The 19109-nt window shown below is 40.1% G+C and overlaps 1 protein-coding gene across 1 annotated transcript; it reads right to left on the reverse strand.

The window, feature by feature from the left end:
- LOC119265807 (olfactory receptor 52K1-like) lies at positions 1 to 963 on the reverse strand. The gene has a single exon (XM_037546893.1). It carries the CDS (start codon positions 961 to 963, stop codon positions 1 to 3), a length of 963 nt encoding a protein of 320 aa, XP_037402790.1.
- Between the last annotated feature and the right edge of the window lie 18146 nt (positions 964 to 19109).

Here is a 19109-nt window from a genome sequence, read left to right on the forward strand (position 1 = left end):
TTAATGTGGTAAGACTTTCACATGGTTAAAGAATTTTAACAACTGCTGCCTTATTTCTTTTGTTCTTATTCCATAAATAATTGGGTTGAAACAGCTTGGAAAAAGTGCATACATTGTACTAATGAAAATACGGCTGCTTGGAGAAAAATTATTTTTAATTCTATAAGACAAAAAAGCCATCAAGGCAAATACTAAACTAAATGTGATGATGATTATATGTGTTATGCAAGTGTTGATGGCCTTCATGCTGGACTTCCCTGATTTCATTACAGAAGCAAATATTATTACATAAGAAATAGTAATAAAAACAAAATCTGTAGTTGCTATTAGAAGAGCAGTTGAAAGTCCAACTAAGTTATTGACAGAAGTATCTCCACATGCAAGCTGAACCAACCCCATGTGTTCACAAAAACAGTGATCCATCTCATTTTTCATACAAAAATTTAGCTTTCCAGCCAAAGAAACCATTGAAACATTTAAGAATGTATTTCTAAGTATTGGGGCAATAATAAACTTTAGAAAGTTGGGCATTTGCATATAGTTGTGATAAGAAAGAGGTCTGCATATAGCAAAGAACCGATCCAGAGCCATCCACAGCAGTAAAGTAGACTGATATGCACCAACATACTGAACACAAAATATTTGTATTAAACAGTCCACCAGTGAAATCTGATTCCAGTCAAATAAAAAGCTGAGCAGCATATTTGGTACAAAAAATATTGGCATAAACAAATCCACAACAGACATTAGACCAATTAATACAAACATTGGAGAGTGCAGAGCTCTCTGGGTGATAATTAAATATATCAGAACAGAGTTTGAGGTTGTAGACAATAAAAGCATAAAGAAATATGGGATGAATAGAAAGCGCCGCCATTCTCCCAAAGAATAGAAACCATTCAGTTTGAAAACCGTGAAAGAAATATTTTCTGCAGGAAGATCTTGGATGCTGCTCATTACCATGGTTTCAAGAAAGTCAGGTTTTTACAGCTTTCAGTAATCACAGATGATGGATTGGATCTTTATAGATATTCTAGTTTATTGGTGGAAACACTACTACAACTCTAACTAATGCCAATATTATCTGTTGTTCCATAACATTTGAATTATATTCTTTTATATGATTTTTATATATATATAGATTGATGCAAACTCATCATTCTTTACATAGACGTAACTTTGTAAGTAATGATATTTATGCATCTTTTTGTGACTTTACACATTCAGCATTCATATTTTTTTTAAATAACAAAACTGAAGAAGGCTATTCTGTAATGATGCAAAATAATGTAATGTAATGATGTAATGAACGCTGCTTAATAGAAAAGCACTAAGCTGCTCTAAAAATCTTCCATTTCTTTTTATAACAGTGACAGTATTCAACAATAAACAAAGATATATACTGCAGTCTGTTTTGTGCAAAACCACTGAAAATCTGATGTCCTCTTTATAATAACTAATTGAAGTATTACTCTTTGCACAGCCACTTACAAAGCATTTTGCTCCTCAACAGCTGATTAAAACTTGACATTTGTCTCTGCTTCTATATATAGCCAGTTGTGTCCTCAGTGGCCTACGCTGTATTCCTACAGGCTTTTGTGTAGGCATAGCAGAGCCCTGTTGTCTCCATTTCCTCTACATCTTCCATCAACACACAGGCTGTACTCTGTCTAATAATTCCTCCACAAACAAGGCTTTTAAAACACAAGTTTGAGTTTAAAAGATAGATGTAATAAAAGGATATAAAGGTTTGATATAGGCATTTGGTTTGTCTCCCAAACTATATACTGTATTCTGTAAATTTGTGTAAGCATAAGGACATTCTCTCAGATTGTTTTCCAAGTTTATGCACTATGTAATTCACAAATTACACACAGACACACTCTAAAATATTTTAGAAAGCCCTCTCAGAAGAGTAGAAGCTTTTATAGCTGCAAAGAGGGCACCAACTCAATATTAATGCCAATGGATTTAGTATGGGACATCATAGAAGCTCCAGCAGGTTTAATGTGTATGTGTCCCAATACTTTCATCCATATAGCGCATGTCAAACACTTATTTGCTTATTTCATCTCCCTGTGTGATTCATAATTTTGGCCTATTACCCTTATTTTTTCTAATCTGTAAAATTTGTTGAATGAGCTTTTTTTCTCTCAAGCTGAGCTCTGGGTTAGGTCCCTACAGTTGTGGTCTTGCATTATCCTCTATGTTCAGTCTTTGCAAGGTATTCTTTGTCAGTGGCAACTACTGAGCATTTCTTTGACTGTCTCCCTGTGTATGATCTTTGTTTCTGTTACATAAGATTTTAAGTTTGGATTTCCCTTTTGGTTTTCTTTGTTTGGACATTTCTGCCTTTGTGTTATGAACCCTCTGCTTGTGCACGTCTACGACTTTGGATTGCCCTTTTGGTTTGTTTGCCCCTGCTGTTCTCTTTCGGTATTTGGACCTTGATGCTAGTTCTGGGATTATAACTTTGGATGTGAACGCTAAAACATAAGCTACTTTTACAGTTCACAAGCATCTGAATTCTGTGACCATGTTACAACATGTGTCAGGCTCCAGTCCTCACAGGCCAAAATACAGTCTTTATGAACTGAATTCATTGACAAATATATCCACTATTCCTCCTCAACACATGTCCAAACCATCTCAACCTGGCCTCTCTGGCTTTATCTCCAAACTGCTCCACCTGCACTGTCCCTCTTATCTGATCATTTCTAATCCTGTCCATCCTTGTCACTCCCAGCGAAAAAATCTCAGCATCTTCACCTCCGCCACCTCCAGCTCGCCTCCTGTCTTTTAGACAGAGCCACAGTCTCCAAACCACAAGACAGTAGTGCGTCCTGCCATGATGTATGGCAGGATGCACTACTGTCTTGTAAACCTTCCCTTTCACTCTTGCTGCTATCCTTTTGTCACACATCAGCCCTGACTGACACCCATCTCCACCCACTCCATCCTGCCTGCACCCTCTTCTTCATCTCTTTTCTACACTGTCCATTGCTCTGGATGGTTGACCCAATATATTTGAAGTCATCCACCTTTACAACCTCTACTCCTTGCATCTTCACATCTCCACCTGCCTCCCTCTCATTCACACACATGGATTCCGTTTTGTCTCTACTGACCTTCGTTCCTCTCCTCTCCAGTGCAAACCTCCACCTCTCCAGATTCTCTTCCACCTGCCCTCTACTCTCACCACAGATTACAATGTCATCTGCAAACATCATGGTCCATGGAGCCTCCTGCCTGACCTCATCTGTCAACCTTTCCATCACCATTGCAAACAAGAAAGGGGTCAAAGCTGATCCCTGATGTAACCCTACCTTCACCTTGAAACCATTTGTCACTCCAACTGCACACCTCACCACTGTCTCACTATCCTCATACATGTCCTGCACCACCCTAACATACTTTTCAGCTACACCTGACTTCCTCATACAGTTCCACAGTTCCTCTCTTGGCACCCTATCATATGCCTTCTCTAGATCCACAAAGACACAATGTACCTCCTTCTGACCTTCTCTGTACTTCTCTACCAACACTCTCAATGCAAAAATTGCATCTGTGGTACTCTTTCTGGGCATGAAACCAAACTGCTGCTCACTGATCTGAACCTCTCGCCTTAGCCTTGCTTCAACAACTCTTTCCCATACCCTCATCAACTTTATACCTCTGTAGTTACTGCAGCTCTGCACATCACCCTTGTTCTTAAAAATGGGGACCAGTACACTACTTCTCCACTCATCAGGCATCCTCTCACTCTCCAGGATTTTGTTAAACACCCTGGTTAAAAAGTCCACTGCCTTCTCACCTAAACATCTCCATACCTCTACAGGTATGTCATCTGGACCAACTGCCTTTCCATTCTTCATCCTTTTTAAAGATGCCCTCACTTCCACCTTACTAATTCTCTGTACTTCCTGATCCACTATCTCTCTCCCCGTTGTCTTCCTCTCTCTCTCGTTTTCCTCAATCATTAGTTCTTCAAAGTACTCCTTCCGTCTACTCAACACTCTCTGTTCACTCACTAGTACATTTCCCTCTCTATCCTTTATCAGCCTAACCTGCTGTACATCCTTTTTCTTTTTCTTAGCTGCCTTCTTCTTCTGGATACTCTCCTGGACTTCCTCATTCCACCACCAACTTTCCTTGTCTTCTTTCCTCTTACCAGACAAAACACCCAACACATTCTTGCCAGTTTCTCTCATCACCTTAGCTGGAGTTTCCCAGTTCTCAGGTAGCTCCTCACTGCCCCCAAGGGCCTGTTGCAATTTTTCCCTGAACTGCCTGCAACCATCCTCCTCCTTCAGCTTCCACCATCTAATCTATGGCTCTGTCTTCACTCTCTTCCTCTTCTTTGTTTCTAATCTCATTCTACAGACAACCACCCTATGCTGCCTTGCTACACTTTCCCCTGGTACCACTTTACAATCTCCAATCTCCTTTACGTGGCATCTCCTGCTAAGGATATAATCCACCTGTGTGCACCTCCCTCCACTCTTGTATGTCACCCTGTGTTCTTCCCTCTTCTGAAAATAAATGTTCACCACAGCCATTTCCATTTTCTTTGTAAAATCTACAACCATATGACCTTACGCATTTCTGTCTTTCACACCATACATACCCCTCTGTTCCCTTCACCAACATTTCCATTGAAGTCTGCACCAATCACTAATCTCTCCTCTCTATCTACCACTTCATCCATCTTCCTCCAAAATTCCTCTTTCTCCTCTAACTGACAACCAACCTGTGGCGCATATGAACTGACCACATTCAAAATTACACTATCAACCTCCAACTTCAGGCTCATGATCCTGTCTGACACTCTCTTTACATCCAGAACACTTTTCACAAGCTGTTCCTTTAGGATTATCCCTACTCCATTTATCTTCCTCTCTACACCATGATAGAACAGTTTGAATCCACCCCCAATGTTCCTGGCCTTGCTTCCTTTCCATCTGGTCTCTTGGACACACAGAATATCTCCCTTGCTTCTCTCCATCATGTCTGCAAGCTCTCTGCCTTTACCAGTCATTGTCCCTATGTTCAGAGTCCCTACTCTAACCTCCACACTCCTGCCTTTCCTTCTCTCTTGCTGCCTTCTAACCCGCCTTCCTCCTCTCCTCTTTGATGGTCTTCGACCTACAGTAGTCCAATTTCCACCGGCACCCTGCTGGTCAACAGCACCGGAGGCAGTCGCTGTTAACCCGGGCCTCGACCGATCCAGTATGGCAATCATATTTGTGATCCACATGATAGTTTTGGGCCCTGCGATGGACTGGCGACCTGTCCAGGGTGTATCCTGCCTTCCGCCCGAAGACTGCTGGGATAGGCTCCAGCACCCCCCCGCAACCCTGACGGAGAAGCGGCTTAGAAAATGGATGGATGGATGGATGATAGTTTTGGCACAAGTTTTACGCTGGATGCCCTTCCTGACGCAACCCTCACCATTTATCTGGGCTTAGGACTGGAACCAACTGAATGTTTTAAAGGTATAAATGGAAGATTTAATCTAAGTCACTTCTGAGGTTGTCTTAAAGATAAGAAGGGAAAAAACTGGACATTTTTTGACATATTGATATTTTGACAAGTTAGGATGTTTCTATAATACTGTTTTCTTGTTGCCTCACAGCAAGGAGGGCCTGGGATCAAGTCCCCGGCCAAGCGACTGCAGTCCTTTCTTTGTGGAGTTTGCATGTTCTCCCAGTGCCTGCGTGGGTTTCCTCCCACAGTCCAAAGACATGCAGTCAGGCTGTTTGGACATGCTAATTTGCCACTAGGTGTGAATGTGTATGTCTGTCTGTCTGCCCTGCCATGGACTGGCGACCTGTCCAGGGTGTATCCTGCCTTTTGTCCAATGACAGCTGGGATAGGCTCCAGAACCCCCCGCGACCCAGAAGGAGAAGCAGCTTAGAAGGCGTGTGAATTGTCGACCTGTCCAGGGTGTGTCCTGCCTTCTACCTGATTACCACTGGCATAGGCTCGAGTACCCGCCTGCACCCTAGGAGGATAAGCAGCATAGTTTGTGTGGGTGTGTGTTTTCTTATCTGCAAATTAGGTAATATTATGAACTTAAGAAGTGTTGTTCTATATACACTGCTCAAGAAATAAAGGGAACACTCAAATAACATATCCTAGATCTGAATGAATGAAATATTCTCATTGAATACTATGTTCTGTACAAAGTTGAATGTGAACAAAATCACACAAAAATCATCAATGGAAATCAAATTTATTAACCAATGGAGGCCTGGATTTGGAGTCACACACAAAATGGACACAAAAAACACAAAAAAGTGGAAAAACACACTACAGGCTGATCCAAGTTTGATGTATTGTCCTTAAAACAAATCAAAATGAGGCTCAGTATTGTGTGTGGCCTCCACGTGCCTGTATGACCTCCCTACAATGCCTGGGCATGCTCCTGATGAGGTGGCGGATGGTCTCCTGAGGGATCTCCTCCCAGACCTGGACTAAAGCATCCACCAACTCCTGGACAGTCTGTGGTGCAACATGGCGTTGATGGATGGAGCGAGACATGATGTCCCAGATGTGCTCAATCGGATTCAGGTCTGGGGAACGGGCGGGCCAGTCCATAGCTTCAATGCCTTCATCTGGCAGGAACTGCTGACACACTCCAGCCACATGAGGTCTAGCATTGTCCTGCATTAGGAGGAACCCAGGGCCAACCGCACCAGTATATGGTCTCACAAGGGGTCTGAGGATCTCATCTCAGTACCTAATGGCAGTCAGGCTACCTCTGGCGAGCACATGGAGGACTGACGCACTGCCAAACCGGTCATGTTGAAGGATGTTGCAGGCAGCAGATCGCTCTCCACGGCGTCTCCAGACTCTGTCACGTCTGTCACATGTGCGCAGTGTGAACCTGCTTTCATCTGTGAAGAGCACAGGGCGCCAGTGGTGAATTTGCCAATCCTGGTGTTTTCTGGCAAATGCCAAGCGTCCTGCACGGTGTTGGGCTGTAAGCACAACCCCCATCTGTGGATGTCGGGCCCTCATACCATCCTCATGGAGTCAATTCTAACCATTTGTGCAGACACATGCACATTTGTGGCCTGCTGGAGGTCATTTTGCAGGGCTCTGGCAGTGCTCCTCCTGTTCCTCCTTGAACAAAGGCAGAGGTAGCGGTCCTGCTGCTGGGTTGTTGCCCTCCTACGGCCTCCTCCACGTCTCCTGGTGTACTGGCCTGTCTCCTGGTAGCGCCTCCAGCCTCTGGACACTATGCTGACAGACACAGCAAACCTTGCCACAGCTCACATTGATGTGCCATCCTGGATGAGCTGCACTACCTGAGCCACTTGTGTGGGTTGTAGAGTCCCTCTCATGCTACCATGAGTGTGAAAGCACCACCAACATTCAAAAGTGACCAAAACATCAGCCAGAAAGCATAGGTACTGAGAAGTGGTCTGTGGTCCCCACCTGCAGAACCACTCCTTTATTGAGTGTGTCTTGCTAATTGCCAATAATTGTTGTCTATTCCATTTGCACAACAGCATGTGAAATTGATTGTCAATCAGTGTTGCTTACTACGTGGACAGTTTGATTTCACCGAAGTTTGAATTACTTGGAGTTATATTGTGTTGTTTAAGTGTTCCCTTTATTTTTTTGAGCAGTGGCTTTTGTCCTAATAGTCTTAACTAAAGTTGCTATGACAAAGCAGATAAGATCTAAGAGTTAAGAATTTTCTGTAATAAAGCCCCTGGTCGATGAAAAGGAAAGACATATTTGATACTTTTCATTGCCATACCTGGTTTAACTTTAATAAATAATAGTGTCAGCACTAACATTGGCCTTAAAGCAATATATAGACATATTCCCAGTGTTGTTTATCAAAGATTCTAGACCATTATAGAATCACTCATGGCTAAATGAGAAAAACTACAAAGGTGAATTTCATCATAGGACATTTTCAGTCTGATCAAACTACTTGGCTAAATATGTAACAGTATTAGACATGGTCAATGGCATGAATATGGTTTCAAATCCTCTCAAGTTCAAAGTTCTCAATCTTTAGTGTGGCAATTTATAATGTGTTTTTATTATGGTATCTTTTATGTGTATTCATTTTACTGTACAATGTTTGTCCCCCATGGTGAAAATCAAAAGCATATGTTTAAATCCAGCTCCAAGGGCATTCTGACCACTACCGCGACCCTGTTTGGACTAGCGGGCAACGACGATGATGATGATGATGATGATATGTTTAAATCCAGCTCCATGGGCTTTCTGAGCTCGCATCCAAATATAAGAAAAGTCGGGGTGGTATTACAGAAGGATCGTGGGTGGGTGTCCATCCCAATCACGCTAGCGCTGATCAATGACAACATGACTGTTTGATTAAAATGTTCCATGAGGCCAGCACTCTGAGAGTGGTGCAGCGTAGTCTAAGTTTTGCAAATCACAGACTTTGGTCATGATTGCTGACTTGAAACTTGAAGTTGCACCCCTGGTTGTTGTGGAACACTCTAGACTAGCAAGAACATCATCATGAACACAATCAAAAACCATCTTAAGGAATGGAGTAGTAACAGGGTTAAGATCACATGTGGACAAGCTTGTTTACAACAATTGTAAGCTCCTGATAACTGATACCTGCCTCAGTAAAGCCTCTGCTAAAAAAAAAAGAGTAGAACGGATCCTTCCATACTAAATCATTTTAGATCAATTTCAAACCTACCTTTTTTCAGTAAAGTCTTAGTCTGTTTAGCCTTAAAAAGTTGCTTTCAAACAAGAAATTGCATATTAAAATATCACACAAGTTATAAGTTTGTCAGCTTTTTGTTCTAACCATAGTAATGGGACAGCATTGGTTAATGTTGTGAATGGCCTCAGGCTCAGTGCTGATGCACAAAATCTTCTGTTTGTGTTTAATTAGAGCTTAATGCAGCTTTTGCTACCATAGACCACAAGATTTTAATTCAAGGTCTTAAATACTGGGTTGGACTTTCAGGCACAGTTTTAGAATTCATATTTAGGTAACAGGCAGCACATGTTTTCAGTGGGAAATAATTAATCAAAAAGATTTGGCATGTCTTGTGTAGTTCCTCAAGGTTCAGTTTTAGGGCCTTTGCTTTTCTTTTTATATATGATACCTCTAGGTGATGTGATTAAGAAACATACATTTTTATTTCATTTTCTAATTCGTAAAAACCCAGATTTTGCAAAGACCTATCATTGCCAATTAGACCTTTTAGACCTTCAAAAAACTCCCTTCTCCTGAACAACAGGCAATTCACCAACGCTGTGATGGAGTTTTACTGCACATTTGAAAATACAAGGACAATCATCAGCCTCTCTCTGCCAGTCTTCTGCAGACCTCTGCCCTCACTCTTCCTCTTCAGTCTCTATGATGAGTCTGCCTACATAAAGGAAGTTGAGCAGATGCTCTCCTGGTGCAGCAGCAACTGCTTGGTGCTCAACACACAAAAGACTGTAGAGATGGCGGTGGACTTCAACATCAATGCTCTACAGTTTCCACTGTGGAGTCACTCAAGTTCCTGAGCACCACCATAGCCAAGGACCTGAAGTGGGAGAGGAACATGCTGTCCATAACCAAGCAAGTACAGTACAGAATGTTTTTCCTGAAACAGCTGAAGAAGAGCATAATTATCCAGTTCTACATCGCAATCATTGAGTCCATCCTCACATTATTCATAACCATCTGGTTTGGTTCCTGCACCTCACAAGAACAAGCCAAACTTAAGTGAATATTCAGGACAGCAGAAAGGATCATTGGATGTAGTTTGCTGACATTTCAGGACCTCTGCGACAACAGGGTGATGAGCAGCACTGTCAAAATAACAGGTCTCACCTCATCCTGGACGTCACCTTTTCTAGATACTTCCCTTTGGTAGAATATTTATGACCATAAAAGAAGCACAGCCAGCACAGCCAGACATGCTAACAGATTTTTTTTCCCCCAGAACACATTACCCAGTGGACATCTTAGGCTTTAAATGAAACTGGGAAAGACCCAACACTTCCCTCTAGCTATCAGCCCATATCACTTATAAACACCGATAACAAAATAATTAGTAAAGCACTGGCTAACCGGATCGAAACAGTTATGCCATTAATTATTCACCCAGACCAGACAGGTTTTATTAAAGGATGGCACTCTTCTGATAATTTGCGCAGACTATTCAATCTGATTTCTATCAGCCAACAGCACAATTTAGATGTTATAATTACCTCATTAGATGCGGAAAAAGCATTTGATAGAGTTAACTGGAAATTTCTTTTTACTACATTGCAGAAATTTGGCTTTGGGAAATCAATCATCCAGTGGATCAAGACATTATATAAATCACCCATGGCTACAGTCACTACTAATGGGCTAACCTCCCAGAGTTTCACACTGCAAAGGGGCACTAGACAAGGATGCTCATTGTCTCCATCTTTATTCTCAATTTTTATAGAACCATTAGCAGCAGCAATCAGAGAAAATAGAAATATCAAAGGCATAACACAAAACATGAGATCAGCCTGTATGCAGATGATGTATTTTTATACCTACAGGATCCATGTAACTCTCTACAAGAGACAATAGCACTTATGAATACATTCTCCAAAATATCTAGCTATTCAATAAACTGGAACAAATCTACAATTCTGCCAGTCTATAAAGGTGGTCGTAATGGTGTACTCCAAACCCTATTCCCTACCTTCACCATTGGCAACATTAAATACCTAGGCATCACTATATCCTCCAAATCCACCAAATTTTTATATATATTATCTGGCAAGCCAACTGCAATATATATATATTGTTTCCGCAATGCTGTCTTATATACAACTCTGAGGGCTTGGTGGAAAATGCTGAACATTACCAACTGCACCTTAGCACCATGTAAATACACTGCAATTTGGCACAATCCCAGCTTCCTGCTTAATAACTCACCATTAAACTTCACTACATGGAAAAAGAAAGGGATCACACATCTGCATCATGTTTTTAATGATGACACCTTTATCTCCTTCGAAGATTTGGTCCAGATATTCAATATTGGGAAAGATCAATATTTACAATATTTTAAACTCAAATCTGTATTGAAATCTAAAATAAATGTTACAAATAACCATCTTCACCCACCCAAACTAATTGAAGCCATTAGTGAAACAAAAACTAGTAAGAAATTGCTTTTGAAATTCTATAAACTTCTTGCTAATCAGGATAATACTATTCTACTTCCAATTTTAAAATGGGAAAAAGATCTCAGAATCTCTCCTGGCATTGACATTTGGACTCAAATCTGCAAAACCACTTTTACAATGACATCTAATAATAATCTCCAGATGATTCAATATAAAGTAATTCACAGATCACATATTACACAGCATAAATTGTATAAAATGGGACATATGGGCCTAGACATATGTTCTTATTGCACTTTAGACACTCCTAATACCTATTTTCACGCTCTATGGACACGTCCACCTATACAACAATTCTGGCACTCTGTCATTGACTTTATATTCCTCACTCTGGGGTCTAGTATTCCATTATCCCCTCTGCTTTGTTTACTGGGTGACTACACCATTTTGAACCCCCACAACCATCACAACACTTCCAAACTCATTGCCCTCACTGTAGAAAAAATTATCCTTAAACACTGGAAGACCAGGAACTCCATAAACATTACACAATGGAAAAAGCTATTTTTAACGCATATGTCACTGGAGAGATTAAGTGCTATAGAAATGAATCAAATGGCCATATTCAACACTTCATGGGAACCATTTATTAAAAATATTGACCCCTTAACACTGTAATCCACCCACTTCTGTCTCAGCCTGTTCATCAATCCCCTCCTTTCAGTGAATACTTAAAAAAAAACAAAAAAACATACAAATGTTAATTTTCTGCTAATATTCTAATATATAGGAGTAATTGTAATAATAGTTAGTTTATAGGACGTTTTATAGCATATGTGATTTGATTTTCTTATGTATAGATATTACAATATACAATATATAGTAATATAATAATAATAATTGTACAATTTTATTGTATGTTTGTTTCTAATGTTTTCAATAATATGATATCAATTTTGTTGCAAATGTAGACATATAAAAGTTGCACCCCTGGTTGTTGTGGAACACTCTAGACTAGCAAGAACTCCCCAACTAGCCACTCCACCATTGTGACCACACTCTGAACTGGGACCAGTGTCTCTGGTGCGATGGTCCCTCTTGCCCTGACATAGCCTCTCATTTGTAGGGCCAGTACAGGGCAAATCCATCTCTATGGGCCGTAACAGTCCATTGCTCAGACTTGCCCAGGTAGAGGTAGTTTTTTTTTATTTTTTTTACTTATGTTATGTTCAATGCTAAATCCGTTTACCTGGTGCCCAGAGCCATCTGCTACTAGGTGCAATGGCCACAGTGATGTTCTTCTCTATTATCTTTACTTTTTCCTTGAGGTGTGCACAGTACCAGAATTTCTCTGCAGCTCAGTGGCAGCAGGACAGGGTAACAGTGTTACTGTGTGTTAGCACAATGTTGGATGTCAAAGTGATACTTCTATAGGGCCGTGATCCACCTCAGGCTCTTTCAACTCAAGCTAGGTCAACAAGGCATGATCAGTGAGCCAAATGTAGGGGACACTTCAGATAAAGGCAGAAACAGCACAAGTTTTTGGCAAGTGCCAATACCGTGGACTTCATGGTAGTAAACAACAGACTGGTAAGTATTATAAACAACAGGCAGGTAAGTGCTTTTTATGATATAGACAATGCCTCCTCCATTTACCATTCCCCGCTCTCTCTCTGCTCTCTTAATACTAAAGCTTCTCCTAGCTGCGATGGGAGAACTTGCTCCAATAATGTCATTAGAGTCCTGTGCAATTAATAAATAAGGAAAACATACACAGTAAAAACCCCAATAATTATACCTCTTTCTCTGTTATCCACACACATCTGTGTGGAAAAACACGGTAGTTAAAACATCATCATGAACACAATCAAAAACCATCTTAAGGAATGGAGTAGTAACAGGGTTAAGATCACATGTGGACAAGCTTGTTTACAACAATTGTAAGCTCCTGATAACTGATACCTGCCTCAGTAAAGCCTCTGCTAAAAAAAAAAGAGTAGAACGGATCCTTCCATACTAAATCATTTTAGATCAATTTCAAACCTACCTTTTTTCAGTAAAGTCTTAGTCTGTTTAGCCTTAAAAAGTTGCTTTCAAACAAGAAATTGCATATTAAAATATCACACAAGTTATAAGTTTGTCAGCTTTTTGTTCTAACCATAGTAATGGGACAGCATTGGTTAATGTTGTGAATGGCCTCAGGCTCAGTGCTGATGCACAAAATCTTCTGTTTGTGTTTAATTAGAGCTTAATGCAGCTTTTGCTACCATAGACCACAAGATTTTAATTCAATGTCTTAAATACTGGGTTGGACTTTCAGGCACAGTTTTAGAATTCATATTTAGGTAACAGGCAGCACATGTTTTCAGTGGGAAATAATTAATCAAAAAGATTTGGCATGTCTTGTGTAGTTCCTCAAGGTTCAGTTTTAGGGCCTTTTTTTTTTTTCCTTTTATATATGATACCTCTAGGTGATGTGATTAAGAAACATACATTTTTATTTCATTTTCTAATTCGTAAAAACCCAGATTTTGCAAAGACCTATCATTGCCAATTAGACCTTTTAGACCTTCAAAAAACTCCCTTCTCCTGAACAACAGGCAACTCACCAACGCTGTGATGGAGTTTTACTGCACATTTGAAAATACAAGGACAATCATCAGCCTCTCTCTGCCAGTCTTCTGCAGACCTCTGCCCTCACTCTTCCTCTTCAGTCTCTATGATGAGTCTGCCTACATAAAGGAAGTTGAGCAGATGCTCTCCTGGTGCAGCAGCAACTGCTTGGTGCTCAACACACAAAAGACTGTAGAGATGGCGGTGGACTTCAACATCAATGCTCTACAGTTTCCACTGTGGAGTCACTCAAGTTCCTGAGCACCACCATAGCCAAGGACCTGAAGTGGGAGAGGAACATGCTGTCCATAACCAAGCAAGTACAGTACAGAATGTTTTTCCTGAAACAGCTGAAGAAGAGCATAATTATCCAGTTCTACATCGCAATCATTGAGTCCATCCTCACATTATTCATAACCATCTGGTTTGGTTCCTGCATCTCACAAGAACAAGCCAAACTTAAGTGAATATTCAGGACAGCAGAAAGGATCATTGGATGTAGTTTGCTGACATTTCAGGACCTCTGCGACAACAGGGTGATGAGCAGCACTGTCAAAATAACAGGTCTCACCTCATCCTGGACGTCACCTTTTCTAGATACTTCCCTTTGGTAGAATATTTATGACCATAAAAGAAGCACAGCCAGCACAGCCAGACATGCTAACAGATTTTTTTTCCCCCAGAACACATTACCCAGTGGACATCTTAGGCTTTAAATGAAACTGGGAAAGACCCAACACTTCCCTCTAGCTATCAGCCCATATCACTTATAAAAACCGATAACAAAATAATTAGTAAAGCACTGGCTAACCGGATCGAAACAGTTATGCCATTAATTATTCACCCAGACCAGACAGGTTTTATTAAAGGATGGCACTCTTCTGATAATTTGCGCAGACTATTCAATCTGATTTCTATCAGCCAACAGCACAATTTAGATGTCATAATTACCTCATTAGATGCGGAAAAAGCATTTGATAGAGTTAACTGGAAATTTCTTTTTACTACATTGCAGAAATTTGGCTTTGGGAAATCAATCATCCAGTGGATCAAGACATTATATAAATCACCCATGGCTACAGTCACTACTAATGGGCTAACCTCCCAGAGTTTCACACTGCAAAGGGGCACTAGACAAGGATGCTCATTGTCTCCATCTTTATTCTCAATTTTTATAGAACCATTAGCAGCAGCAATCAGAGAAAATAGAAATATCAAAGGCATAACACAAAACATGAGATCAGCCTGTATGCAGATGATGTATTTTTATACCTACAGGATCCATGTAACTCTCTACAAGAGACAATAGCACTTATGAATACATTCTCCAAAATATCTAGCTATTCAATAAACTGGAACAAATCTACAATTCTGCCAGTCTATAAAGGTGGTCGTAATGGTGTACTCCAAACCCTATTCCCTACCTTCACCATTGGCAACATTAAATACCTAGGCATCACTATATCCTCCAAATCCACCAAATTTTTATATATATTATCTGGCAAGCCAACTGCAATATATATATATTGTTTCCGCAATGCTGTCTTATATACAACTCTGAGGGCTTGGTGGAAAATGCTGAACATTACCAACTGCACCTTAGCACCATGTAAATACACTGCAATTTGGCACAATCCCAGCTTCCTGCTTAATAACTCACCATTAAACTTCACTACATGGAAAAAGAAAGGGATCACACATCTGCATCATGTTTTTAATGATGACACCTTTATCTCCTTCGAAGATTTGGTCCAGATATTCAATATTGGGAAAGATCAATATTTACAATATTTTAAACTCAAATCTGTATTGAAATCTAAAATAAATGTTACAAATAACCATCTTCACCCACCCAAACTAATTGAAGCCATTAGTGAAACAAAAACTAGTAAGAAATTGCTTTTGAAATTCTATAAACTTCTTGCTAATCAGGATAATACTATTCTACTTCCAATTTTAAAATGGGAAAAAGATCTCAGAATCTCTCCTGGCATTGACGTTTGGACTCAAATCTGCAAAACCACTTTTACAATGACATCTAATAATAATCTCCAGATGATTCAATATAAAGTAATTCACAGATCACATATTACACAGCATAAATTGTATAAAATGGGACATATGGGCCTAGACATATGTTCTTATTGCACTTTAGACACTCCTAATACCTATTTTCACGCTCTATGGACACGTCCACCTATACAACAATTCTGGCACTCTGTCATTGACTTTATATTCCTCACTCTAGGGTCTAGTATTCCATTATCCCCTCTGCTTTGTTTACTGGGTGACTACACCATTTTGAACCCCCACAACCATCACAACACTTCCAAACTCATTGCCCTCACTGTAGAAAAAATTATCCTTAAACACTGGAAGACCAGGAACTCCATAAACATTACACAATGGAAAAAGCTATTTTAACGCATATGTCACTGGAGAGATTAAGTGCTATAGAAATGAATCAAATGGCCATATTCAACACTTCATGGGAACCATTTATTAAAAATATTGACCCCTTAACACTGTAATCCACCCACTTCTGTCTCAGCCTGTTCATCAATCCCCTCCTTTCAGTGAATACTTAAAAAAAAACAAAAAAACATACAAATGTTAATTTTCTGCTAATATTCTAATATATAGGAGTAATTGTAATAATAGTTAGTTTATAGGACGTTTTATAGCATATGTGATTTGATTTTCTTATGTATAGATATTACAATATACAATATATAGTAATATAATAATAATAATTGTACAATTTTATTGTATGTTTGTTTCTAATGTTTTCAATAATATGATATCAATTTCGTTGCAAATGTAGACATATAAAAGTTGCACCCCTGGTTGTTGTGGAACACTCTAGACTAGCAAGAACTCCCCAACTAGCCACTCCACCATTGTGACCACACTCTGAACTGGGACCAGTGTCTCTGGTGCGATGGTCCCTCTTGCCCTGACATAGCCTCTCATTTGTAGGGCCAGTACAGGGCAAATCCATCTCTATGGGCCGTAACAGTCCATTGCTCAGACTTGCCCAGGTAGAGGTAGTTTTTTTTAATTTTTTTTACTTATGTTATGTTCAATGCTAAATCCGTTTACCTGGTGCCCAGAGCCATCTGCTACTAGGTGCAATGGCCACAGTGATGTTCTTCTCTATTATCTTTACTTTTTCCTTGAGGTGTGCACAGTACCAGAATTTCTCTGCAGCTCAGTGGCAGCAGGACAGGGTAACAGTGTTACTGTGTGTTAGCACAATGTTGGATGGCAAAGTGATACTTCTATAGGGCCGTGATCCACCTCAGGCTCTTTCAACTCAAGCTAGGTCAACAAGGCATGATCAGTGAGCCAAATGTAGGGGACACTTCAGATAAAGGCAGAAACAGCACAAGTTTTTGGCAAGTGCCAATACCGTGGACTTCATGGTAGTAAACAACAGACTGGTAAGTATTATAAACAACAGGCAGGTAAGTGCTTTTTATGATATAGACAATGCCTCCTCCATTTACCATTCCCCGCTCTCTCTCTGCTCTCTTAATACTAAAGCTTCTCCTAGCTGCGATGGGAGAACTTGCTCCAATAATGTCATTAGAGTCCTGTGCAATTAATAAATAAGGAAAACATACACAGTAAAAACCCCAATAATTATACCTCTTTCTCTGTTATCCACACACATCTGTGTGGAAAAACACGGTAGTTAAAACATCATCATGAACACAATCAAAAACCATCTTAAGGAATGGAGTAGTAACAGGGTTAAGATCACATGTGGACAAGCTTGTTTACAACAATTGTAAGCTCCTGATAACTGATACCTGCCTCAGTAAAGCCTCTGCTAAAAAAAAAAGAGTAGAACGGATCCTTCCATACTAAATCATTTTAGATCAATTTCAAACCTACCTTTTTTCAGTAAAGTCTTAGTCTGTTTAGCCTTAAAAAGTTGCTTTCAAACAAGAAATTGCATATTAAAATATCACACAAGTTATAAGTTTGTCAGCTTTTTGTTCTAACCATAGTAATGGGACAGCATTGGTTAATGTTGTGAATGGCCTCAGGCTCAGTGCTGATGCACAAAATCTTCTGTTTGTGTTTAATTAGAGCTTAATGCAGCTTTTGCTACCATAGACCACAAGATTTTAATTCAATGTCTTAAATACTGGGTTGGACTTTCAGGCACAGTTTTAGAATTCATATTTAGGTAACAGGCAGCACATGTTTTCAGTGGGAAATAATTAATCAAAAAGATTTGGCATGTCTTGTGTAGTTCCTCAAGGTTCAGTTTTAGGGCCTTTGCTTTTCTTTTTATATATGATACCTCTAGGTGATGTGATTAAGAAACATACATTTTTATTTCATTTTCTAATTCGTAAAAACCCAGATTTTGCAAAGACCTATCATTGCCAATTAGACCTTTTAGACCTTCAAAAAACTCCCTTCTCCTGAACAACAGGCAACTCACCAACGCTGTGATGGAGTTTTACTGCACATTTGAAAATACAAGGACAATCATCAGCCTCTCTCTGCCAGTCTTCTGCAGACCTCTGCCCTCACTCTTCCTCTTCAGTCTCTATGATGAGTCTGCCTACATAAAGGAAGTTGAGCAGATGCTCTCCTGGTGCAGCAGCAACTGCTTGGTGCTCAACACACAAAAGACTGTAGAGATGGCGGTGGACTTCAACATCAATGCTCTACAGTTTCCACTGTGGAGTCACTCAAGTTCCTGAGCACCACCATAGCCAAGGACCTGAAGTGGGAGAGGAACATGCTGTCCATAACCAAGCAAGTACAGTACAGAATGTTTTTCCTGAAACAGCTGAAGAAGAGCATAATTATCCAGTTCTACATCGCAATCATTGAGTCCATCCTCACATTATTCATAACCATCTGGTTTGGTTCCTGCATCTCACAAGAACAAGCCAAACTTAAGTGAATATTCAGGACAGCAGAAAGGATCATTGGATGTAGTTTGCTGACATTTCAGGACCTCTGCGACAACAGGGTGATGAGCAGCACTGTCAAAATAACAGGTCTCACCTCATCCTGGACGTCACCTTTTCTAGATACTTCCCTTTGGTAGAATATTTATGACCATAAAAGAAGCACAGCCAGCACAGCCAGACATGCTAACAGATTTTTTTTCCCCCAGAACACATTACCCAGTGGACATCTTAGGCTTTAAATGAAACTGGGAAAGACCCAACACTTCCCTCTAGCTATCAGCCCATATCACTTATAAACACCGATAACAAAATAATTAGTAAAGCACTGGCTAACCGGATCGAAACAGTTATGCCATTAATTATTCACCCAGACCAGACAGGTTTTATTAAAGGATGGCACTCTTCTGATAATTTGCGCAGACTATTCAATCTGATTTC

Source organism: Pygocentrus nattereri, chromosome 17 (assembly GCF_015220715.1).
Source record: "Pygocentrus nattereri isolate fPygNat1 chromosome 17, fPygNat1.pri, whole genome shotgun sequence".
In the NCBI taxonomy this organism is placed as follows: Eukaryota; Metazoa; Chordata; class Actinopteri; order Characiformes; family Serrasalmidae; genus Pygocentrus; species Pygocentrus nattereri.

Bases quoted from the DNA above. Each gene is read 5' to 3' on its own strand.
- LOC119265807 (XM_037546893.1), bottom strand. From the start codon at position 963: ATGGTAATGAGCAGCATCCAAGATCTTCCTGCAGAAAATATTTCTTTC.